Consider the following 26,046-nt stretch of genomic DNA (forward strand, 5'->3'; position numbering starts at 1 on the left):
AAATGGAATAGTTCTATTTAGTAGGGGTTTTATTTGCCCAAAAAATGGGTGAATTCCTCTTCAAGAGAACGAAGGTATTGACAGTATTGGCTAGAACCTGACAGTGAATAGGCAGCCTGAAACTTCCACATGCAGCACCTCCTGCTTACTCTAATCCTGGGCCCATTCTGCCAGTGCCCTCATTCATAATCTAATACATAAATAGAGAAATAGAATTTGAATGTCCAGTTATGCATATGTTAAGAGTTTTATTGTTTGTGTAGGGTTGCCATCTACAAGGCTGGGTACCTTCTTGGAGAACAGAGTGAATGAATTTCTGAGAAGACAGAATCACCCTGAGTCAGGAGAGGTCACAGTCAGGGTGGTTCATGCCTCCGACAAAACCGTAGAAGTAAAACCTGGAATGAAAGCAAGGTACATCCCTTCAAGTCCTAATGTTGCCTGCTCCCAGCATCATCCCAAAAGATAGGTGTTTGAGTTTTCTACATTTGCTGCTATTTGGCAACTGCAAAGTGTGTGTCTAGTATTCAGAACACCACCAACAGAGCTTTCTTGATTGGCTGTCAGTGATGTCACACCCACCTGTATTATATTGCATGAAGTATATTAAAGTTCTGGAGATTAAAACTAAACAATTTTAAAATAAAGCTGTGTTCCATTGTATTGTAGCTTTGATTATTTGTATTTGTTGCTCTCTAGTTTTGTCCTTTATGTAAACACTAAAATCCCTCCACTCCAGAAAGATTGAGATGAAACATTAACAAACTTTCAGGATAACTTGGGACACTTTTTTCTTTTTCTGCGATAAAGTTGCCAGGGTTGGCTTTCCCATTACCTGTGACAAATGGCTCTGACCATGTGTTGCAAATCCTGTCTTAATTACTATCTTTATGTATCACCATGTGGTGTTCTCTGTCCTGATGGAATGAAAGTATTTATTACTCTTCTCTTTATCTTATGATATCTGCAGGTTTGTAGACAGTGGAGAGATGGCAGAGTCCTTCCCTTATCGAACAAAAGCCCTGTTTGCTTTTGAGGAAATTGATGGTGTAGACTTGTGCTTCTTCGGTATGCATGTACAGGAGTATGGCTCAGATTGCCCCCCGCCTAATCAGAGGTGAGGAACTGCAGTGCCAATCAAGGGAGGTTAAATTTTACTTTGCTCAGAAGTCTCAGTGGGATGAACCTTCTGAAGTCCCAGATTTAAAACTTCAATGCAGCATAATTAAATTTTGTTATTCATAGTAGTATATCCAACACAAAACAGTAAGGTTTATAGTAAGAAGGAATTGAAGACAGGTGGGTGACAGAATGGGCATCTGGTTGTGGTGTTTCAGCAGCAGGAAAGAGATGGATTTTGGGGTCTAGTTTGTAAAGAAACAGGGAGTCAGTGAGGAAGAGGGACAAGATTGTTCTAGAGAGTGGGGGAGGTCAGATTTTGGAGACCAGAGGTGATGTGTAAAGGAAGGTGAGTTCCTGGAGGTAGATGGGACCTGTAGCCTTTGAAGACAGTGGCTTGTGCATTAGATACTTCAAGGACAGAAAATACCATGAATGAATGTATACAAATACTGTGAAATATTTCTGGCCTTCTGTTCTGTAGTGTCATGTATTTTTTTCCCCGTCTTTGTCTAGGCGAGTATACATATCTTACCTCGACAGTGTTCATTTCTTCCGCCCTAAATGCTTGAGGACTGCTGTCTATCATGAAATATTAATTGGATACCTAGAATATGTCAAGAAATTAGGGTAAGCCTTTAATCCTTCTTCCTATTTTACAGCATCCAGTAGTGTGCCAAGCACCTCGCAGTGCAGACAAAATGATATGGACCCTACCCTGAAGAGCATGCCATCTAATTTCAACCAGTGACATAATGGAAGGGGCAACAAAACCATGGGGGATAGGTTTAGGAGGAGGAAGGGGATATGACACTGCAGTGAGTTGTGGTTTCTCAGCAGAGACTTGTGGACCAGTTTTTTTTAAAGGTATAAAAGACCTTGGAAGCAGGCCCCATGTATTATGCTATGTTCCCACCATGGAATTTCCTTACCCCAGTATCTGTAAAACTACTTTATGAAGCTCAGTCCACATCTTCTCTTCATGCTGCTTTCTGTGCTTATGGGTCATGTCAGGTGCTCATTTGGGATTATAATAATCAGTCAGGTAACTACTTTCCTGGCATGAAGGAAGCTAAGCTTCCTAAGGCTTGTCTTCACTACCGTGCTAAATCGGCACCACTGCAATTTAGCACATCTGGTGAAGACACGCTACATTAATGGGAGCTCTCCTGTCAACGTAATTAATCCACCTCAACGAGAAGTTGGCGAAAGAGCATCTCCCACCGAAATAGCATGGTGTAGACACCACCTTAAATCTATGTAAGTTACGTTGCCGGGGAGTGGCTTTTACATCCCTCTAGGGTGTGAAACTTAAGCAGTAATGTAGACAAGGCCCTAAAGTGGGATGGGGGGATCTGCAGAGACAGTTCTCAGTGAAGCAAGGAAGGATACTTATAACTGGAATTCTGAGTATATTGTCTACACTCCTTTCCCTGGTTTGGGGAATCTTTCAAATTACCAATAGATGGAAAGGAACTGAGGGCAAATTTGGCTTTGTGGTCCTATAGCTTTTCACAGTTATTAATTTCTAGATGATTTCAGGTTTCATGGTACTGAAACACATGCTCCCTAGGAGCTACAGAGGAGATATACTTGGAGAACTCCCAGGTATAGAGGAATTTTCTTCCGTTAGTTGGCCTTGAAGGCAGAGGGAAAGGAATCAATGCTGGGAAAGTAAAGTAGGTTTCAGAAGACAAGGTAGTTTTTGGAATCTCATCTGGTAAGCAGCTCATTTGTCTTGTTGGGGAAAGAAAATCCTGGCTCCTAGTGCTGAAATGATCTCTGTTACTTTGTTCTGAGAATTTACACTTCTCTCATCTAATTGTAATGCAGTTGGTAGATGACAGTTGCAAGCGGATGTCAGGCTTTAGTGATTTTACCTGTAGATTGGGGGAAAATGCTTTGTTGCTGCACAGAGTAGGGCTGTGCATTATTAGTAAGAATATGCATGCCCATATTGTATGTACGTGCTAATCAGAATACAACTCAATGTTTTTATTAATGGTGTCCATTGCTTATATATAGAGACAGCTCTAGAATTTAGATCAGGAAGAGGATTGCCGTAGTTGTCCATCTTGTAGTACCAGCAGACTTTGTGCTGGCTCCACCTTGTGGCTGAAAGGAATAGAAGACTCTAGTGATAAACATCAGCATCCTGATGTATTGATGTTTTTTACAATGGTAGATATACAACTGGACATATCTGGGCCTGCCCACCTAGTGAAGGAGATGACTATATTTTCCATTGCCATCCTCCTGACCAGAAGATACCCAAGCCCAAGCGACTGCAAGAGTGGTATAAAAAGATGCTGGACAAATCTGTGTCGGAGCGCATTGTCCATGACTACAAGGTTGGTTAAATGTAAACTAGATGCAGTAGGACTTCATGAGCAGTCTGTTTTTGGTTCTCTTCCCACCACTTGTCCTGCAATGTGGGATTATTCAAAGAAATTTGTAAGGCATTAACTTGTGTTTTAGAACTGGATTGAGTATTTAGCAGTCTGGGGTTAAAATACATAAATCCTATCTAAACCACACATCTTTTGAAGCCATTTTAGTAAAAGAGGTATGAGGTAATGTCACACCTTCCTTTGCTCCCAAAGAAATAGAAAATCAAAGCTACAGGCCATGGGAATACTAAAGAACAGCCAATGTGGAGTTAATCTTTTTGGGGATATCTTAGTGGTTTTAAAAAAACGCTAACATACGTGGTTGGGCTGCTGATGCAGTTAGAAGAACCTCAAGTCTACAGGTTTATGTTGACTTGAGATCAAGGGCTGTAGGAAGTGTTGTGATATTGCTGTTCTATCTAATAAATGTGGGGCTTGCAGTGAGTGGCTAGCAGTCTACTAATGCGGGTTTTTTTTCTGTGGGGACTAAATGCCTGAATCATCGGCCCAAACTATCCATAATTGAAGCACCACTAAATGTCTTAGCTTTTTTTGGATGCTGTCTTCAGTGCTTTTTTTGCTGTCTCTGAGAAGAGTGCCCTGGTTCACTTGCACAGTTATGATAGCTGTAACCAAGTTTGTATGTTTTTGTAGGATATTTTTAAGCAGGCAACAGAAGATCGTCTAACGAGTGCAAAAGAGCTGCCTTACTTTGAAGGGGACTTCTGGCCCAACGTGCTGGAGGAGAGCATTAAGGAACTAGAACAAGAGGAGGAAGAGCGGAAGAGAGAAGAGAACACTAGCAATGAGAGCACGGATGTAAGGAGACTCCTTTTATCCTAACTCTTCATGATATTTCTCCATCTTTTCTTATATCTTCACTTAGTTTCCCTAAGTCCCTGGTGCAGAATTAAATGTTAAGGCTTAAAGCTTCCATTTGGGGGTGGAAATAACTGTCTTTAGGTTTATCTAAAATGCATGTTTATTTTGAGACTCAGCTCTCCCACTTTCCCAGATGGTGCCCATTTCCCCCTCCTGTTTCCCTACCTGTAAGTTGAATTCTTGCTATCATTCTACTTAATTGGGAGCCAGAAAATCATTGTGTGGGAGCCTTGGAAACCATTATCAGCCAGCTTATCTTCAGATTCAGGTGGACACATTGTGTCACTGGACTTTAGCCTTGGTTTGTCTTAATTGCTATGAGAGTGCTGAGTAGTGCAGAATGAGCGTAACAGTGAGTCCATGACTGACATTTTTCATAGATTGCAAGGCCAGACGGGATGACTCTGGTCATCTAGTCTGACTTCCTATATAACCCAGGCCATAGAACTTCCCTAAAATAATTCCCAGAGAAGATCTTTTAGAAAAATATCCAATCTTGATTTAAAAATTGTCAGTGATGGAGAATCCACCACAACACTTGGTAATTTATTCCAATGGTTAATTACTCTGACTGTTGAAAATTTACACCTTGTTTCTAGCCTGAATTTGTCTGGCTTCAACTTCGTCATTGGATCATGTTACACCTTCCACTCCGAGAGTGAAGAGCCCGTTATTAAATATTTGTTCCCCATGTAAATACTATAGGCTGTAATCAAGTCACCCCTTAACCTTTTCTTTGTTAAGCTAAATAGATTGAGCTCCTTGAGTCTATCACTATATAAGGTATGTTTTCTAATTCTTTAATCATTCTCGTGGCTCTTCTCTGAACCCTCTCCAATTTATCAAGATTCTTCTTGAATTGTGGACACCAGAACTGGACACAGTATTCCAGCAGCAGTCGCACCCAGTGCCAAATACAGAGGTAAAATAACCTCTCTACTCTACTCAAGATTCCTCTGTTTATGCATCCCAGGCTTGCATTTGCTCTTTTGGCCGCAGTGTTGCACTGGGAGCTCATGTTCATTATCCACCATGACCCTCAAATCTTTTTCAGTTATTGCTTCACAGGATAGAGTCTCCAATCCTTTAAATATTACCTACATTCTTTGTTCCTAGATGTATACATTTAGCCGTATTAAAATGCATATTATTTGCTTGTGCCCAGTTTATCAAGTGATCCAGATCACTCTGAATCATTGACCTGTTCCCAGTTTTTGTCATCTGCAAATTTTATCCGTGATGATTTCATGTTTTCTTCCAGATCATTGATAAAATTGTTAAATAGCATAGGGCCAATAACAGTCCCTGCAGAACCCCACCGGAAATGCACCTGCTAGATGATGATTCCCTGTTGAGTTATATTTGGAGACCTATCTTTTAGCCAGTTTTTAATCCATTTAATGTATGCCATGTTAATTTGTCATTGTAGTTTTTCAATCAAAATGTCATGTTACCAAGTCAAATGCTTTGCAAAAGTTTAAGTATATTACGTCAACACTACTGTCTTTATCAACCAGACTTGTAATCCCATTTAAAAAAAAACAAATTTGACAAGATCTGTTTTCCATAAACCCATGTTGAATTGCATTTATTATATTGCCTTCCTTTAATTCTTTATTAATTGAGTCCCATATCAGCCACTCCATTATCTTGCCTGAGATTGATGTCAGCCTGACAGGCCTGTGAATACCCCGATCATCCCATTTACCTTTCTTAAAAATTGGCATAGCATTAGCTTTCTTCCAGTCTTCTAGAACTTCCCCGGTGCTCCAAGCCTTATTGAAGAACATCATTAATAGTCTATTGAGCTCCTCAGCCAACTCTTTTAAAACTCTTGGATGCAAGTTATCTGGATCTGCTGATTTTAAAATGTCTCACTTCAGGCTGTTTAGTATCCAGAGATACTACTGGAATGTAAAGAGTATTATCACCATATCTGTGTTTTCTCAAATACAGAACAAATATTTATTGAACACTTCTGACATTTCTGCATTATTATTGATGATTCTACCATTTCCAACTAGTAATGGACCAACATCATTGTCTGGATTCTTTGTCCCTAAAACATTTTTATAACTCCTTATTGTCCTTAACTCTGCTGGCCATAGATTTCTCCTTGTGCCACTTGGCTTCCCTTATCAATTTTCTACAATTCCTAACTTCTGATGTATGTTCATTTCTATCTCCTTTCCCCTTCTTCCATTTGTTATATATTATTTTTATGCCTATCTTCATTTCCTCTCGCAGGTTGTTTTTTATGCAGTACAGCCTTGTTCCTTGATTGTGGAATTGTGGCTTTCTATGCATCTAGTAACCCTAGTTCTTAAATTATTCCAAACTGTCATTCACATTTTTCAGATTAAATTCTTTCTCCCAGCTGAGTTGGCTCATAATTGTGTTCAGCTACGTGAAATCAAGATCAAGTATATACATATTACTGGTCTGGCCTTTATTCTGCTTGCATATTATAAATGGGATCAAGTCATGATCACTTATACCTAAGCTACCATTATTTTTTAGTTCTGTGATGACTTCCTTTTTTTCTGTTAAGATGAGGTCTAATAAATAAATCTCCCATGTTGGCTTGCAACACTTGACTTTGGAATTGCCATCTGTAATGTTTAGAAATTCCAAGGATGTTTTTAGTACTGGCAGCATAAGACCTCCAGCATATGTCACTCAAATTGAAGTCCCCCATGATCACACAGGTTTTTTTCCGCCTACAGATCATAGAGAGGTACATAAGGAGGCAGTCATCCTGTTCCCTAGTGTATTTTGGTGATCTGTAGAAGACACCAACTGATACCCCACTTGTGTTTTATCTGTTCGGATATTGATGTATGAGCATTCAAGGTCACTTTTGTCTGAGTTATGAGTGACTCGGAAACAGGTAATGCCATTTTCAACATAGGGTGCCCCTCCCTCTCCCCTTTTGCCCACTCAGTCCTTCCTGAATAGATTATAACCATTCATTTAACATTCCAGTCATGTGAATTTCTGTGGTTATGTAGTCTTTCAATCTCTAACAAAGTTGAGTCAAAGATCAATTGGGGGGAGGTGATCAGGGTTTTAGCTTGACAAGCTAATATCCATCCAAGATATTCAAGGATTCTGGATCCTTGTTTGGGGTTGGGTTTTTTTGTTGGTTAGGTTTTTTTTTAAGAAATGACTCTTCATCAATTTTATAAATTTTATTTAAGCTATTAAAACTAAGTTGCAATTAGCCATACTAAATGAAACTAAGGATAAAGCAAAAAGATCAATCAAGGCTAAATCAACAAATTAGTAGATTTGAATTAAATGATCAAATTAGTCAGCTAATCAGATTAATTCAACAAATAATTAGTCCTTATAAATTCAAAGACGGGAACTAAGGAGGTGGCTGTCAGTTCAGTTACAAACACCAACTAAGAATTTTACCAAGGTTAGTCAGTCTGAACTTGGAGCTGGTTAAATATTTGGTACTGAAAACAAACTGTATAATTTCTAAACCACAACCAAACAAAAGCTTCCTCTTTAGATTTAAGTTCTCATGTGGTAGCTAATCCTCCCCTCCACCTCCTCCAAAAAAAAGCAACTAAAATACAGGTCTCTACAGAATACTTTGATAAGCAGAAGTCTGACAACCCTGACGTAGCAGTTTACATATCCTAGTTTACAGCTGACAATTTTAAGTTGCTTTAATGAGTATTTTTGAGACTTCGTTGTAGGGTTACTTAAGCCTGTGCAACTTACTTTCTGGCAGCTTCCCAGGGTCGACTTTACTGATGCTCATATACACAACCACATTTTTACACCCTAAAATTAAAGCATGAAAAAGGCTGGGATGTCGCCCAGCTAATAAAAGTAAAAGACAAATAGAAAAAGGGAAAAGATACTTACGATAATAGAGGGCTTACGTAGTATTCTAGGCTCTTTAGAAATAGGTACGGGACCTGCAGTTGAGCCAGACAGCGATGTTGCTGACAGTGCTGCTTGCTAGTAGACTTTTTCATGTGGAGGTAGACTGGCCAAAGCCTGGCATAGCCTATTTGTTTATGTTGTGACAGCCTCCCTCAGAGGTGATCAGTCTTGGGATTCTAGAACTTTAGTCTTTCCTCAGTGGCTTGCTGATCCAAAAGGCAAGACTTCTCAGTCTTACCCTTAATTCTTATGGTATTCCTATGCCGCTTTGCAGCACCTTCCTCCAAGGTCTTTGGACAAAGTGGATGAGAGTCTTACCTTGAAGCCATGAAGCTTGATCTGATTGTGTTTGAGTTAGGTCATCTTTTTAGCTAGTATTGGGGGGTGGAAGGGGAGAGAATCTTGCTGAAACCAGCAATTTTTTTTTTAAGTATTCGTATTCAGAGTATTCTGAGACCACCAAAAATATCAAATACACTTGTAAGGAAGCTGACATGGCCTTGTCCAGGTGAAAGGGTCTTGAGATGGCATTATGCTAGCGGTTTATGAAAAGTTCAGTACAGAATAAGTGTGAACATTTTAGGATCAGATGTCACCATTCTTCTTGCAAACAAGACAATTTAGTAAGCCTTTATTTAGGAATTGGAGATTATATCAAATAGCTTCTTTCTGGAAATGTTCATCTTGACAGAAAGTTACTTTAAAGCTTATCAGAATAAAACCCACTGAAGAAATAAAGTTTAAGGTCTGTATTCCCATACCCTATTTCTCACACAAAGTACATAAAAAACATCTACAGAGGGGACTAGAAGGCATGACTACTCATTAGTGAGCAGTGATCACACTAGACTAGAAGCTACCATTATCCTTACATACACATGTTAATCAAGATCAAAGTGGGAGTAAAACCCGTTTCTTGGACATAAAGGCACAACTTGCCTCCTTTGGAGGCAATCTAGAGAGATGAGTTAAGCTGGAATAAATGGTTAGGGAGGCTGTGTTGGTGGGAAGATAACAGAAATGAGAGATATTTATAAAGTCACATAGACTGTCTACTCCTTCCCCAAGTCTCTGGACAGTGCACTCTCATTCCTTATGTGTTCTTCAGTGACTTCTCCAGGTTTAAATGTATCAAGGTTGTCTGTTGCATCACGTGGAGATGATTCCACAATCTGAGAGCTCACTGTTAGAGAACCTTTTTCTGATTCCCAGTCTTTGAATTTTATCCCTTTTCTCTGTTTTACCCCTTCAGTCCAACCTAAACAAATATCTCTCTTGGGTGTTTACACTCTTCAAATACTTTTTAGATGGTTATATTGCCACTCTGGCATCTTTGGAATGACTCTGATCAAATTAATTCAGACTTCCAGGACAGTTGGTAAGAACATTTTCCTAGCTTCATAGTAAATTATTGTGAAAGCTTTTCTTAGTTCTCCAATGACTGGAGGTGCTAGCTTAATAAAGTGCTTTAAATTTTGATATACTGATTTACTGTCTTTTTAAATAATTGTCAGAGGCACCTAAATGCCTCTTATTATTCTACAAATTCAAAGTTATTGGCTTCTCTGGCAGGTGAGTAAGGGAGACAGCAAAAATGCCAAAAAGAAGAATAATAAGAAGACAAGTAAAAACAAGAGCAGCTTGAGTCGTGGCAATAAGAAGAAGCCTGGCATGCCCAATGTCTCCAACGATCTCTCCCAGAAGCTGTATGCCACTATGGAGAAGCACAAAGAGGTAAAAGCCGTTGGATTGAGAAGTATCTACTCTGAGCGGCCAAGTGCACAAACATTTAATATAGAATTTAGCAAGCGAGTATTTTATTTGTAGATGGAATCCCCATCTAGATTCTTTCCTATCAAGGCTATAGGAATAAATACAGATCACACCTGTGCTATGTAGAGAGCTTTCATAAGTAAAAGTCTTCGCTGTGCCAGATTGGACCATTGGTCCATTTAGTTCAGTGGTCAGTATTTGCATCAGAGGAAGGTGGGGGGGGGGGATCCATAGTGCACTTGGTGAATGATGTTGTGTTGTATGTGCAGAAGTGGAAATTCCTTCATGACCCATGCAAGTAGTCAGCTTGCTGTGAAACCACCCCACCCATCACAGCATGCTAACATCAGTAGCCATGGAATGGCATTTACTGTGTAGTTAAGGTTGGTCAATGGCTGATTTTAACTTCTGCTTTACTTTTCAGGTCTTCTTTGTGATCCGTCTCATTGCTGGCCCTGCGGCGAACTCCCTGCCTCCCATTGTTGAGCCTGACCCACTCATTCCATGTGACTTGATGGACGGGCGTGATGCCTTCCTCACCCTTGCTAGAGACAAACACCTGGAGTTCTCCTCACTACGAAGAGCTCAGTGGTCAACCATGTGCATGCTGGTGGAGCTGCATACCCAGAGCCAGGACCGCTTTGTTTACACCTGCAATGAATGCAAGCATCATGTAGAGACCAGATGGCACTGCACTGTCTGCGAGGTATGCCTGATAAGATATTTTTTCCCCACTAGCTCTGGGCACCAAGGTTAAGGAGACTCTTTACCTGAAGTCACTTCTAAACCTACATTCATAGCAATGTCTGTCCAGTCTACATTGTGGCAGTTTGGAATGGGAGGTGTTAAGTGTGCTATCCTGAGTGAAAAGTAGCTGTGCTGCTGTATGCCCCCACAGGTCATAATCACCTTAACCATGCCTGTTTCATTTAAATCTTCACTCCTCCACCAGTAAATTAACTGTGCCCTAAATTCAGTTCTGAGAAACTGCAAATAAAATTTGACTTTCTGCTCCCACATACACCTAAGTAAACAAATTCTGGGTTCTCCAGTTAGTGAATTCTGGGAGTTTTCTTTTCTTCACTAATTTTAGGAATACCAGATCCCCTACCATTTGGCAGGACTTGTGCCTTCCTCAGAATTTCAAAGCCCCCCCAGCCTCCCATCTGTTCTCCATGTAGCCCCTCTGCTCTGTGCTCCCCTTCCTCACTGGGAAAAGCAATCTGCTCTTCCCTCTCCCCTTCTTAAAGAAGTGGCACTATTGTGCCCCACTCCTCTTTTGAAGAAGAGCACGCAGATGAATGTCTACTCTGTTTCCTGAGGTCCTCCTTCCCTCCAGGGGAAGGAGTCAGTGGTCCCCTGATCCCACTTGGTCAGGTGAAATTTCTACTGGCTTAGGGCAAACAGGTTTTCCAAGCCCTGGCTGTTGGTCTGCATAAATGTCAGATACAGTTTTGCCCACACACTTTTCACTGTTAGTTGTTTGGACTTCTGCCAATACCTGGGCACAGAGGACGTTATAAATTACCTGAAAGGAAATTATAAAATTATTAGTGATACTTTTCAGATGATCTAAAGACTGGGAGAGTGGTAAATAATGGCCAGCACAGGTCACTGGTCATAGGGGACTGTATCTTGGGAAGCAGTCACACTGAAAAAGACTTGGGCGTCGTGGTGGATAATCACCTGAACATCAGCTCCAAGTGTAACGCTGTGGTCAAAAGAGCTAGTGTGATCCTTGGATGTATAAATGGGAATATCAGGTAGAGGGAGTTTTATTCTCTTTGGCACTGGTGGGGCTGCTGGACTATTCAGTTCTACCATCTACAATTCAAGAAGGATAGTGATATATTGGAGAGGGTTCAGAGAAGAGCCGCAAGAATGAATAAAAGATTGTTAAGCTCAATAGACTGAGCTGCTTGTAAGCATGTTTTCCAAAGAGATGTTTAAAGGTTGACTTGATCAATCTAGAGCTACCTATGTGGAGAACAGAAATATGATGAGGACCCTTCATATTTTTGCCTACTAGACTGATGAGATCCAGTGCCTTGGAAGTTAAAGCTAGAAAAATCTGCACTAGAAATAAGATGCCAATTAAGTGACCGTAATTAGCCATTGGAACAGTTTAGCACAGGTTGTGATTAGATTCTCCATCACTGGAAACTTTGAAATCAAGACTGGATATTTTCCTAAAATCAGTGGTCTAGTTAAATAGACATTGATCCAGGGAAGTCCTATGGCCTGTGTTACACAAGAGGTCAGACTAGATGATCACAATGGTCCCTTCTGGCTTTATAATCAACAAAAAGGCCAATTTTTCTCCCTCCCCCAACCATAGTCCATATCCCTTGTTAGTAACATGACCCCATTTGTATATTTATTGTGCCAGGTTATGTAGACAACTGTTTAATTTTCCAAATGTTTGGTCTCTTTCCAGGATTACGACCTGTGCATCACCTGTTATAACACTAAAAACCACGACCACAAGATGGAGAAATTGGGCCTTGGCCTAGACGATGAAAGCAACAACCAGCAAACTGCAACCACCCAGAGCCCTGGTGATTCTCGCCGCCTGAGCATCCAGCGCTGCATCCAGTCCCTTGTCCATGCCTGCCAGTGTCGTAACGCCAACTGTTCACTGCCGTCCTGTCAGAAGATGAAGCGAGTTGTCCAACATACCAAAGGCTGCAAGCGCAAGACCAACGGAGGGTGCCCTATTTGCAAACAACTCATTGCTCTTTGCTGCTACCATGCAAAGCATTGCCAGGAGAACAAGTGCCCGGTGCCCTTTTGCCTCAACATTAAACACAAGCTTCGCCAACAGCAACTTCAGCACCGTCTGCAGCAGGCGCAGATGCTCCGAAGGAGGATGGCGAGCATGCAGAGGACCGGTGTGGTAGGTCAGCAGCAAGGATTGCCTTCACCAACCCCAGCCACACCAACAACTCCAACAGGCCAGCAGCCCCCAACACCACAGACCCCACAACCCCAGCCACCACCTCAGCCTGCCTCGCAACCCCAACCTGCACCTCCCAATACTATGCCGCCCTACACCATGCCGAGAACTCAGCCCCCTGGTGCTGTGTCCCAGGGCAAAGCAGGTGGCCAGATAACTCCTCCAACTCCACCTCAGACTGCTCAGCCACCAGTCCAGGGTCCTCCTCCAGCTGCAGTGGAAATGGCCATGCAGATCCAGCGGGCAGCAGAGACTCAACGTCAGATGGCACAAGTTCAGATTTTCCAAAGGCCAATTCAGCACCAGATGCCCCAACTGAATCCGATGCCACCAATGGGGATGAACCCTCCCCAGATGGCCAGAGGGCCTGGCGGTCACATAGATCAAGGCATGGGGCCAGCGGGAATCCAGCAGCAGCCACCATGGGCCCAGAGTGGGTTACCCCAACCACAGCAGCTCCAGCCAGGAATGCAGAGACCATCCATGATGTCAGTAGCCCAGCCAGGGCAGCCTATGAACATGGCGCCTCAGCCAGGAATGGGTCAGGTTCCTGGTGCGCCTCAGCCAAAACCAGCATCTCTGCCCCAGGCAGCCTTACAAAACTTACTGCGGACTCTCAGGTCTCCCAGCTCCCCAATGCAGCAGCAGCAGGTGCTTAACATCCTCCACTCCAACCCTCAGCTACTGGCTGCTTTCATCAAGCAGAGGGCTGCCAAGTATGCAGTGTCTCAGAATCCACAAGGTATGCCAGGGCAGCCTGGAATGCCACAGGGTCAGCCAGGGCTTCAACCACAGCCAGCCATGCAAGGGCAGCAAGGAGGGGTGCACCCGAACCCAGCCATGCAAAATATGAACCCCATGCAAGCCGGGGTCCAAAGGCCCAGCATGCCCCAACAGACGCAGCAGCAGCCACCTCAGCAGGCCATGGGTGGGATGAATCCTCAGGCACAGCCGATGAACATGAATCACTCTGGGATGTCTCCGCAATTTCGGGAACTTTTAATGAGACGGCAGCAGATGATGGAGCAGCAGCGCCATCAGCAGCAGCAGCAGCAAGGAGCCGGTCCGGGGTTGGGGCCCGGGATGGCCAACCATAATCAGTTTCAGCAGCCCCAGGGTGTCAGTTACGCTCAGCAGCAGCAGCAACAGCAGCAGCAGCAAAGGATGCAGCATCATATGCAGCAGATGCAGCAAGGAACTATGGGACAAATGAGCCAGCTTCCACAGGCAATGAATGCAGAGGCAGGAGCCGGTTTGCAGCAGGCTTTCCAGCAGAGGCTACTTCAGCAGCAAATGGGATCCCCAGCTCAGCCCAACCCTATGAGCCCCCAACAGCACATGCTCCCTAGTCAGGCCCAGTCCCCACACTTACAGGGCCAGCAGATCCCTTCATCGCTCACCAATCAAGTGCGTTCTCCACAGCCTGTACCCTCACCACGACCCCAGTCCCAGCCCCCCCATTCCAGCCCTTCCCCTCGGATGCAACCTCAGCCTTCTCCACACCATGTCTCTCCGCAGACCAGCTCCCCACATCCAGGACTGGTAGCCGCCCAGGCTAACCCCATGGATCAGGGGCACTTCGCCAGCCCGGACCAGAGTGCAATGCTTTCTCAGCTTGCTGGCAATCCAGGCATGGCAGGCCTCCATGGTACAAGCGCCACGGAACTGGGGCTCAGCTCCGATAACTCAGACTTGAATTCAAACCTTTCACAGAGTACACTAGACATACACTAGACACATTGTAGCATTTTGGGAGCAAAAAAAAAAACTTATTTTCTCAAGACTTTTTGTACTGAAGACAAATTTTTTTGAATCTTTCTTAGCTAAAACAACATTTTTCCCTGGAACACATCCGAACTCTGCAGCAGTAGTTTGTGGTTTTAAAAACAAGAAACCAACAAAATGAACCTGAGGGACAATAGAATACAAAGAATATATTTTTGTTATGGCTGGAATCATAACCAGTCCTTTTTCTTGTTTTTCCTCGCATGCGTGCGTTGGGAGGTGGAGGGGGGAAAGGGTGGTCTTTTGGCTGCTGACCAAATTGGCCCCCTTCTCATGCCTCCAATAGGTTTTATTTTTTTTTAAATTAATGAAAATATGTAATATTGATAGTTATTATTTACTGAGGCAGATGGTTAACATTTTCCCTATTCTGGTTTTTCCTCACATCACTGCAAAAAACCCACAGGAGAACATTTCCTAAAACCGGAGGACAAAAGGGGTTAATGTTGCTTTAAAAATACATTACATATATATAAATATATATTAAAAATAAATACCAGTTTTTTCCTCTTTGGTTGGAAAGATGTCAATTCTTTGAAAAAATGTAAAAATAAAATAACCCACCCCTCCTGAAGTCTACTTTTGTCCTCCAAGAATTTTCTATACAAGAGTCTGAGCTTAAAAAAACTTCAAGTATTAAAATAATTTGTACATGTAGAGAAGACAACATTTTTGCAAATACACAGGGGCAGCTGCCAAATGGATGTAGTATATATATTGTGGTTTCTGTTTTCTTGAAAGATTTTTTTTGTTATTTTTACATCTAACAAAGGAAAAAAAATAAAAAAGAGGGTAAGAAACAATTCCGAGAGGATGATTTTAACCTGAGAAAAGTCCCTGGGGTTTCTTCTTTATGCTTGCTTTCTCTCTCTCCCCTTTCCCCACCCTCTTCCACTTTCTGTAAAACTTGAAAATAGAAAGCAAAAAACCCTCAAATGTTGTAAATCATGCAATTAAAGTTGATTACTTATAAATATGAACTTTCGATCACTGTATAGACTGTTAAAATTGATTTCTTATTACCTATTGTTAAATAAACTGTGTGAGACAGACAGCCTGCTTTTTACTGCTTCCCTTCTCCTCTCTCTCACCTATGGTGCTTGTTTTTAAAATGGTGAGGACAGCGGAGTATATGCTGCTTAAACTTTTGGTCAGAAGTTGGAGAATTATTTAATGTATTTGTTTTTGCCATTTTATTTAAAAAGCAAACTTACAATCTGGGGTTGTTTATAATTAGCATTAGAAATGCACATTTTGGTAAGACTCTGTAATTGCATCTGCTCACTCTGTAATTTACCAAAAAACAAGGCATGGTCCCAGTGCCTTACACAACTGCCATGCCAGTCCGCTGGGCTCCAGTCAGTGTGTTTGACTGGGTTAGCATCTTAAGTTCCAAAGGCCGCTCCTTAATATGAAACCCAAACTTCTGCTTGGGTGATACTAAACTGAAAGACCACATTCCTTCTGGAGTACCCTGTAGAGCTTTTTGTGCCAACCTTGTGACTATGTCTACACTTGGAGCTGGGTGTGTGATTCTCGGCTTGCATAGATGTACCCACAGTGGCTCTGCTCAAGCTAGTGCACTTAAAATAGCAGTGTACCAGGGTAGCACAGGCTGCCCAAGTACATAATAGCCAGGGGATCCTGGTGGGGACGTCTTCAGGGCGGCTAGTTTGAACTGACACCTCTTCTATCCTGGCTGTGCTATTTTTAGCATGCTAGCTTGAGTACAACTATGTGAGTTGGGCATTGCAAACTCAGCTCCAAGTGTAGATGTAGCCTATGGGTCAAGCTGGAGGAATAAGGTGTTGTGGGTATTGATTTGTGAGAAACTGAAAGAATGAACATTGTTTGCCACAAGCTATAGGAAGGCAGGGGAATAAGATAGCTACTTGGAAATATTTGAAAGGTCTAAATTCCAAAAAGGAAGAGAAATCTAGTGTAGAAATGACTGGTTTCAGAGTGGTAGCTGTGTTAGTCTGTATCAGCAAAAACAAGTACTTGTGGCACCTTTAGAGACTAACACATTTATTGGAGCATAAGCTTTCGTGGGCTAAAACCCACTTCATCGGATGCATGGAGTGGAAAATACAGTAGGAATATATATATATATATATATATACACAGAGTACATGAAAAGATGGAATTTTCATGTATACTGTGTGTGTGTGTGTGTATATCTTCCTACTGTATTTTCTACTCCATGCATCTGATGAAGTGGGTTTTAGCCCACGAAAGCTTATGCCCCAATAAATCTGTTAGTCTCTAAGGTGCCATAAGAACTCCTCAGTGTAGAAATGAATATAACGTGGGCTAAAAGACAAAAATACACCTACTAGGTAGAGACTACTGAAAGCTGGTGGGGAGCCCTCATTAGGGTCCATGAAAGAATCCCAAGCTTCTCACTGGAGTGCTTTCCAAGTATTGTTAATACAGATCACCACTCCTGACCTGTATCTACACACTCCACACCAAGCCAGAATTCTCCAGCCCATTAATGCAGGCTTTCTGTTGTGCCATGGAAAGGTGCAGGGCAGATTGGAAGGAACTAAGGATGCATACACATACAGCAGAACTCCTCCTCATCCCTCAGCCTCTAACCAAAAGGTCCAGTTTGCTTCCCTCTCCAGCTACGCCTAGTTCCACTGTAAATAAATAAACATTGAGTGTTGATTTGTATTTCTTTGCTAGGGATTTTGGTTCCAGGAACTATTTTTCCTTATACCAACCTTCTTCCAAGGATGGAGGCTCTGGCAAAAGTTTAAAGAATGCCCCTTTTCTAACCTTAGATTTCCAATCTGTCCCGCAGGCCCAGTGCCTTTAGAGGCTTGAGTGAATCCTGTTTGCTTAACTAGTACTAAATTCCCCCTAAATTTACTCCCTGAGTAGGCAATGATCAGCCTCTAATCTCATCCATGCTGAGGGAGGAGGCCCCAAGAGTTTCAGGGTGGGTTTGGAGTTGTGACCAGCTTTGGGTCTCCTTCAAAATCCCAGCCTCAGGTTGTCAACGGTCATGGATCTATAAGCTTTGGTGTCTGCCCCAGAGTGTAACCAGCTCCTTGGGGGCTGAAGGGGTAGCTCCCCAGGATCCAAACAGTTCCACAGGGAAAGGCCCATAGCCTCCATGACTCTGAAACGGCCTTTGGGGGCTAGGGATCCATATTTTTCTGTGTGGCTTCCTGCACCAACCCCAGCCGAGCTAGGCTTCTGTGAGAGGCTTGTTCTTTACCCCTGGAGGGAGCAGTGCTTTGATAGATATTTGCAGCAACATCAAGCCATCCCCTGGCATACTGCATCTGAAAGCCCAAAGGTCAGCATCAAGAAGCAAAGGTTAAGATAGAGTTCAGACACGAGCATCAGGGGTCCCTGAGTCATGCTGCTCTAGGAACCATCTCTGCTTCCTTTCTCTCCCTGTTTTTGTCCCCATCCCAGGGGAGAGCACAGCCATGTGGTGCCTTTCCTCTCCAGCATGGGGCCAGTTTGCCTGCAGGGGAAGTGGGGAGAATGTTGGTGGCTAGTTGTCAATGTCCTGGCCATTGGGGTTTCCTTTGTTCTGCATCCTCCGTTCACACGTGTACCCTTTATTCAGTTTAATGGCGCTTGTCTCCAGACCGACTATTACAAGATTCCAATACCTGCCCTTCCCTTTGCACTTAGTTCATAGCACTATAAAGCCCAGAGAGAAATTGAGGTGCACAGAGAGATTAAAAAAAATTACCAAAATTCTCACATTCATTGGTCACCAAGTGTGGCTGTAGGCCACAAGGGACTTGGCTTTACTGCCATGCAGAATCGCATCTGCCTCCCTCTTTCCTGGATTCTAACCCACACGAAGGTTACACTTTGCTAAGTTAGTAGTACAGGAGGTCTGGCAGATACTGCTAGAGAATTGGAAACCGTGATTAGGAAAATCCTGTGTAGCAGCAAGAGAAAAGTTTTCTATTTGGGCTGCACAGATAGAAGAAATAGACCATCTATCTGTGTCAGCACCTGTCCTGGGCACTATGAACTGTAGGGCAATAGGGCTGCTCAGTAACTTCCCTTAAAGTTAATCTCTCAGGGACTGGCATATTGTATTCCAGGGGAAGAAGTTTCAGTTTGTCCATGCTCGCCTTACAGCATTTGAAAGGGGCCATTTAACATCCCACCTCTGTTTTCCCAATGCCCTTAACAGGCTTCTCCCTCATCCTAGGCAAACTGCTGGTGTCTATTTCAATCTCCAGGAGAATGTTCTGTCCCTGGCTCTGAAGCCTGCACTCCTTGTGACAGCGCTGGTCAGGAGGGTCCCAGAGCTCCAGGCTGTAGTGACTAGCCCTGCTCAGGGAGTGCTTCTCAAAGATGAAGTGGTGCTGCAGCCTCAGACTTCAAGCTGAGTAAGACCAATGCACTGTGGGGTTGGTCAGGCTGTCAAGGCTAAGATGCTGGAGGTGCCCTTTTAGCTACTAACCTAATGGGACAAAATCCTTCATTAAATCTTTCAGGTAATTCTTGGGTTAGTCATGGGTGGAAATATCTCAGGAGAGAGGGTCTGTATGGGCCATCTACAGGAGCTGTCCTGTATTACTTCTCCTGACAAACTCCCTGCTATTCATCAGTTGCTGTGAAGAACAGGGGGAGAGGTCTGTTGGAATTACTTAGAGGTATCATCTCAATCCGCCTCATCAGCTCCTGAACTTTACTGTTTGATTGCTGAGAAAGGGGGGGGAGAATTTTTCCTCTTTCACCTGCTGCTTTTTGCTTCCTGAACCTGGGATTGCTGTAGTTTCATTAAAAAAGTGAAATGTGTTTGGTGGTGTTACCTGCCTTCGCACACATGGCTCTTCTTTTGGGGTTGCTCTGGTATGACCACAACCAGCATATCAGCAGTAACTGCAGGAACACATCCATCCTAGTGCTGTGCCTTTGAGCACTCAAGGACGTACTGAAGTGGCCTGATCTTCAGACGTGCTGGTCACCAGCATCCTATACATCTGAAAACCTTGGCCCCAGTGTATTGTCCTCCCTGCTTTCTATTTGTTCCAGATGAGTTGAGTTACACATTTCATTAGTTTAGAGCTAAAGCTGTTTGTCAATAAGCCATCTCCCCTGTAATGTCTGAAACTATCTTGATGTATATGTCATTAGGAATCCATTTAATGTGATCTTCAGGGCCATTATTTTTTTAAATTCCGCTAACATGCCTCAGTGCTAATCTGTAGTCACCTGTGTTGACTGCATGCCCTAAACTAACCCTAGTCAGAGTATATACACATACAGTAACACAATAACATGGTTACTTCTCTGCCAAGTGTGAACCTCTGCTGTGTAAGTCAGACTCTTCTCGGAGGATGTATTTGCGAGTGACTGTGCTTCACTACTCACTTTGCTATTCATCCATTGTTGTGAGCTGGAATAACAGCCGGAGATGCAGTCAGGCACCCATGAGGTGCAGTGGGGTATCTTGCACACTGACTGCTCTCACTGAACTTGGTTTTGTTCAGAGTCAATATTATATGAATGTTAACAATCAGTTTAAAGAAACAGGTCTTAGCTGAATTCAGAGTTATAAGGCTCTTCTATCACTGCCTTTTAATTTTGGCCATGTAAACGTGATATAGCATTTTCAGTTTCGGGGGTGGGGGGGTTGTTGTAGGGGTAGTGATACCTGGCCTTGTCAAATACCAAAACAAGGGTTTTAAAATGCATGCAACTCTCCTTACAGAAGGTGAATGTGTTTGTTTCCCATATAATGTATAGGTGGGAGGGCCCTTTATACATGGTCAAGAAGTCCTTTGCAAAAAACTTTTGCATCTTCCCTCTGCATCTTTCAGCTTCATAGATTTATTTTTTTAAGGCCACAAGGGACCACATTGTTCATCTAGTCTAACCTCCTGTATATCACAACTTCTAGGATTTCACCCAGGAGTTCCTGTATCCCACCCAATAACTGCTCTTTGAGGTAGAGAAGAGAGAGAGAGCACACGCGCCAGTCTGGATTTAAAGTTGTGCAGTTTAGCACTTTCACTGCACATTACACAACAAAGGTCTCTCCAGAGCTGCTAAGCCTTGAAGAAGGGATTCATAGGGTTCGTTTAGCTTTCTAGTTCTTTACATTTGTAACTTGGATGAGTGGGTACCATTTTTCTGGAAGGATACTGTGCCTGAATGAAGATCTTTTTATTGTGTTAGCAGCTAGAGGTGTCCCAGCATGGATCAGGGCTCTATTGGGCTAGGAATGGGATGTGTTTTTTCAATATTCCCATCCCAAAAAGCTTCCAACCTTGGCATATAACGAGACAACCGGAGTATTCAACAGACATGAAGAGGGGGGAGAAGGCGACAGTGAAGAGACCTTATTTAGTACAATAAATGCCACTGGCAGCACCTAAACTATCCACTAGAGCTAATCTGCTGGAGGAGAAGGGTTTGGGCTCCATTTTTTTTTTTTTACTCTATCATTTAAGTGTTTAACAAACACCACCACACCTTAGACTAAGGGCTGGGAGAGCGGCTGCTGGCTTCTCCAAGGTTCAGCTGCTATTTCTAAAGTTTTATTAAAAAAAAAAAAAGTTGGAATGTCTGAGGTGGTAATGGAGGAGGAGCAATCGCTAACCAAATGCCCCTTTTCGTCCCTTGGTAAATTACTTTTTAAGTAGAGCCTGTAAAAGCAGCTGGTGATGCGGCATCACTGTGACTTCCTCCGCTTCAGCCCAATGTGGAGGAGATGAAACAGGCACCAGCCTCAGGGAGTGGAGCTGTGGGAGTGAGAGGTCGGGCTGGATTTAGGGACAGGCAACGCAGGTGGCCCCATGGAGTTCTGGGTTTCAGGGGCGCTGGGCTCGGGGTGCTGTTTCTGTTGTTAGTGACAAAAGGGAAAATAGAATGTTTGAAGAAACATTTCAGGTATTCTGTATGTGGATCCATTTTTTACTAACCACCTCGAATGTTCTGGACCTTTGTAGAATCTCATGGAACCTCCCAGACTGTGAGAACTACATTTTCCTGGAACCTCCTAGAATGTTGTCAGCCATGCCCTCGTGGGTATACAAGGGGCAGGGCGTCGCCAGTCAGTGAGTAAGAACGAACTGAAGTGAGAGCCCAGCTGCAATATTGTGAACCTTGTGTAATTGTAAAAGCATACTTGTGTTTTAAGACTTGAAGAGTGTAAGTAGTGACTATATGGCAGGGATAACTCATGCATGCAAATTGTGCATCAAAGCCATGATATGGGCTACAAATGCAATAAAAAATAAAGTATTCAAAAGTTTAACAAATGAAGTGTGGGCCACTGAAGACACTCCTCGCCTGGGGCACCATTTGGTCTAGGGTCGGCCCCGGTGAGAGGAAAAGGGAACCAGCCAGCAATTACACCAGCTAAGAGTGGCCCATCCAGCTGGTTCTGTCAGTATCCTAGTACAAGCCCTATGGAGGCAACTAGGAGCAAAGTGGTGAAGGTGGCATAGATGTCGCTGAGGATTTCACTTGGGCTGCAGGCAGTGCCGCATTGGTGGCTCTAAGCAGGAATATTTTGGGGGCCACCCCCACTCACAACACATACTATTAATAAATAGGGGTCCCCCGGGAGCTTTTTGGGGCCCTAAGCAATGTATTGTCTGCTTATGCCTAGCACCGGCTCTGGCTGCGGGACCTTTTTATTGTCTTCCTTTGGAGTTAGATTAAAATGTTACCTCAGTAGAGCAATGTTAGCCAAAGCAGAAAAGACAAGGGCTGTAACAGAGCCATTTCAATACATTTTGCTGTGGAGAAAAGTCCTCAAACCTACATAGCAGGTGAGAGAATGAAATAGTTAAACATCTTGTCTATGAATATTGAAATAGGACACTCCTATTCTTGAAATACATGTCCACGTACTGACTTGTGGCTAACAGTGTAAATCACGACCACTTTAGTTTTTGGTTCCAGTTTGTGTGTAGATAAGGCTTGACAAACACTCATAAACCCTTATGCCTATTGTGTCTCTGCTTTGAACATGGACCTGGAAAAGTCAGGTTTCACATCTGCTCTATCTCAACTGTTCTTGGTCTATTGTGCAATAAAATGTTATGTTGTTTAAAGGATGCCTCTTCCTTCGATTCCATCCCCTCCAACATGTCTGCTATGTCGAACACACCATCCCTGTAAGTCTTCTGACGTGGTCATCCTGGGGGACCCCAAAATGTCCTAGGAGCCTGGTAGTTCCCTGTCATGCTCCTCTGCATCCTGGTCTTCCCTACTGCCCCTCCTTATCATCCAGCGTTAATGTTGCTGGCCTCTCGCTGTCCTTGAGTGTTGGTTGGGCTGGGTGGAGAGGCACAGTCTCAGTGTTGAAGGGGCCTGTCTTCTGCCCACTCTGGACTGGTTATTCTGGTCCTTGATCATATAATTTTGTCTTGCCATCCTTAGTTTTTTGCCTGGCATTGCTTGGCATTGCAGGCCAGTTGGATGATAGTCTGCTCAGAGATGTACTATTTGAATGCACCTGTGGAAGAGGAAGAGTTGATTGCTATGGAGATTGCCAATGAGCTGCGGTGTATTTTGCAGCAGTATTTGTATGACTAAGTGACTTCCAGCCAAGCTGCGCCCTGGGCAGTGGAGTGCAGAAAGTACACCAGACAGACCAACTGGAGAGTGACTAGTGCATTGTGGGACAGTGTTTAGCAGACTTTCTGAACCAGTCACATTAATCTCTAACTGCACTGGCTTAACTGGGTAACTTTAGGACACCATTAACTTCCCAGACAATTGCTGATCCTCAAAGACATTTTTCTGTGTGTTTTTATAAAAGATCATAAGCTTTAGACAGTTATGTGGATGTTATATTTCTCAAGTCCAGGCCTCCACACACGATCCCACACTGGCAGATCGCTTGTCTGGCGTAGATAGGCCCTAGGGAAGTAAAAAGATGGGGGAAGGGACTGAAGGCCTGTCTGGTGTATTTTCTGCATTCTGCTGCCAGCGCTAAATCAGACAGCAGCAGACAGAAAGCACCCAGAGCAGCACAGAACTATTTCCAAGACCAGCTTCTCTCCAACCAACTTAAATTCTGCTTAAACAACTGGGTCATCAGAACTGTCCTGTACATACTAGCATCTGTACCACTAGAAACCCCAAAATCATGAGTCAGGCCCCTCACAGTGTGAACTAGGCGTAAGGCAAAATAGCTAAAGCCACCCCTGTGCTGCATGAACAATCAGAACATTTTTGTTTTTTTAAAAGCACAGCATTTCCCCCAAACAAATTCAGCAGGTTGCATCAAGTCTACATAGTCGAATACCTACACACAAGAAATGAAATTCATGCCTCCTTTCCCCAGAGCTCTGCGTGTGTTCTGTCAGTCACAGGATGTAGCAGCTGCCTTGCGGTGGGGAGTGGGAGATGCATGACATCAATTCCAGGAAATGGCTCCATCCGGCCAGACCTCTGCTATTCCAGCACAGGCCCAACCACTGCAGGGATGGGCGGGGTGCAAACATGCCCTCCCCTTCCCCCAGCTTTTTACTCTCCCAGGGTTTCTCTCCCTCAGTACTGTTACAGAGCCTAGACTGTCTTAAGCAATGTATTAATGTGTTTGCACCACTGCATTCCTGGGCTCCCATCAGCAGCAGGGGAGGTGTGGTTACTTTGATAGCCCCTCTGTAGTGGGCTCTGCGATACTTTCCTTTGGGTAACGCACTCTATATTAATGAGCATGCTTGCAGGGATTTCCCTACACCCCCCTGAATTCCCCCCCCCCAGTTTTGTGAACTAGTTACATGCAGTGTTGCCAATTTAGTGATTGTTTGGAAATTTGAATTGAAATTGAAACATTAATACACACTTTGATATGATAAATACATGTATCTGAAAAAAGTATAATAGATTCGAAAAGTATGAACATAGACTAGTTTCTTTATACAGCTGTTGTTTTTTATGACAATGTCAGTGCATTCATTTCGGTGATGTTGGCCAACCTAATAATTTCAAATGATGATTTGTAAGCAAAGTCTAAATGAGATCTCCCTGACAGCTAGTGATGAGCTGGGGGCTGGAGGAAGAGGCTTCAGGACCAGATTGTATTTACATTCACATCTAATCTACCTAGGTATCCAGCAAACAGAGCTGTGTTGCCCAAGTGATAGATTTTGGCTGGGGTTGGGTTACAAATCACTTGACTGCAGGGTGGGTAATGAAATGTTGTTGTTTTTATTGTATGAGTAAAGGGCAGGGCCGGTGCAACCATTTAGGCGACCTAGGCAGTCGCCTGGGGTGCTAGGATTTTGGGGGTGCCATTTTCTTCGGCAGTGACCGTGGCAGCCAGATCTTCGTCTGTCCCGGTCACTGCCGGCATTTAGGCGGAAGGAGCTGGGGCAGGGGAGCGCGGGGAGGGCCACCTGCAGCAAGTAAGGGGTGGGCACGCAGGGGAACTCCCCGCCCCAGCTCACCCCTGCCCCGCCTCCTCCCCAAGCACACCACAGATGCTTCACTTCTCCCGCCTCCCAGGCTTGCAGCACCTAAGCTGATTGGCGCCGCAAGCCTGGGAGGCGGGAGAAGTGAAGCGGCCACGGAGTGCTTGGGGAGGAGGCAGAGCAGGGGTGAGCTGCTTCACTTCTTTCGCCTCCCAGGCTTGCGGTGCCAATCAGCCTCAGGGTGGAGGGTGGGGAGCTGCCGTGGGGGGGGGGGGCACGCAAGGTGGAAGTTTCGCCTAGGGTGCGAAACATCCTTGCACTGGCCCTGGTAAAGGGCAGTAGAACTGTACTTAGCCTGTGCTGATTGAGGGCATCAAGAGAGAGGGTGGGGACAGATGTTTTGCTTGATGGTCTGCCTGAGTCACAAGTACTATTTGACCTGCCCCTCTACAGAGCTGATTAGGCTCCATAGATTGGGGTGGGCAAACTACAGCCCGATGGGCGCATCCAGCCCTTCAGACATTTTAATCCGTCCCTCGAGCTCCTGTCGGGGAGCAGGGTCGGGGGCTTGCTCAGCACATCCCCACTCTGGCTCCTACACATAGGGACAGCAAGGGGGCTCCGCACACTGCAGCTGTGATGACCCACATCTTAGAAGAGTTAAATGCTTGTCAATTGGACCCCAAACAGATGGCTACTTGTGCATTTGATGAAGCTGCAAACTTCTCTGGAAGACATGGTGGAGTACAAGCTTTGCTCAGAGAAAAGTGTAACCCTAATCTCTCCTATATACACTGCAGAGGCCATCTACTCCAACTAGCACTAGTACGGGCTGCAGACTCTTCAAAAGACATAAAAACAGCTATAAATTTAT

General features: G+C 43.9%; 1 protein-coding gene across 2 annotated transcripts in view; it reads left to right on the forward strand.

Moving 5' to 3' along the window:
• The window catches only part of LOC120372915 (histone acetyltransferase p300-like), a 123,187-nt gene extending 107,949 nt beyond the window's left edge, over window positions 1-15,238 (forward strand). For both annotated transcript variants that reach the window (XM_039490472.1, XM_039490465.1), the window contains exons 24-31: window positions 264-414; window positions 971-1,117; window positions 1,636-1,749; window positions 3,305-3,470; window positions 4,164-4,328; window positions 9,867-10,028; window positions 10,492-10,773; window positions 12,505-15,238. In XM_039490472.1, the coding sequence (XP_039346406.1) occupies window positions 264-414; window positions 971-1,117; window positions 1,636-1,749; window positions 3,305-3,470; window positions 4,164-4,328; window positions 9,867-10,028; window positions 10,492-10,773; window positions 12,505-14,757 (3,440 nt within the window). In that variant the 3' untranslated portion in view covers window positions 14,758-15,238. The remainder of the gene's footprint in view (window positions 1-263; window positions 415-970; window positions 1,118-1,635; window positions 1,750-3,304; window positions 3,471-4,163; window positions 4,329-9,866; window positions 10,029-10,491; window positions 10,774-12,504) is intronic.
• The last annotated feature ends 10,808 nt before the right edge of the window (window positions 15,239-26,046 follow it).

The sequence above is a fragment of the Mauremys reevesii genome, linkage group 1 (assembly GCF_016161935.1).
Source record: "Mauremys reevesii isolate NIE-2019 linkage group 1, ASM1616193v1, whole genome shotgun sequence".
Lineage (NCBI taxonomy): Eukaryota > Metazoa > Chordata > Testudines > Geoemydidae > Mauremys > Mauremys reevesii.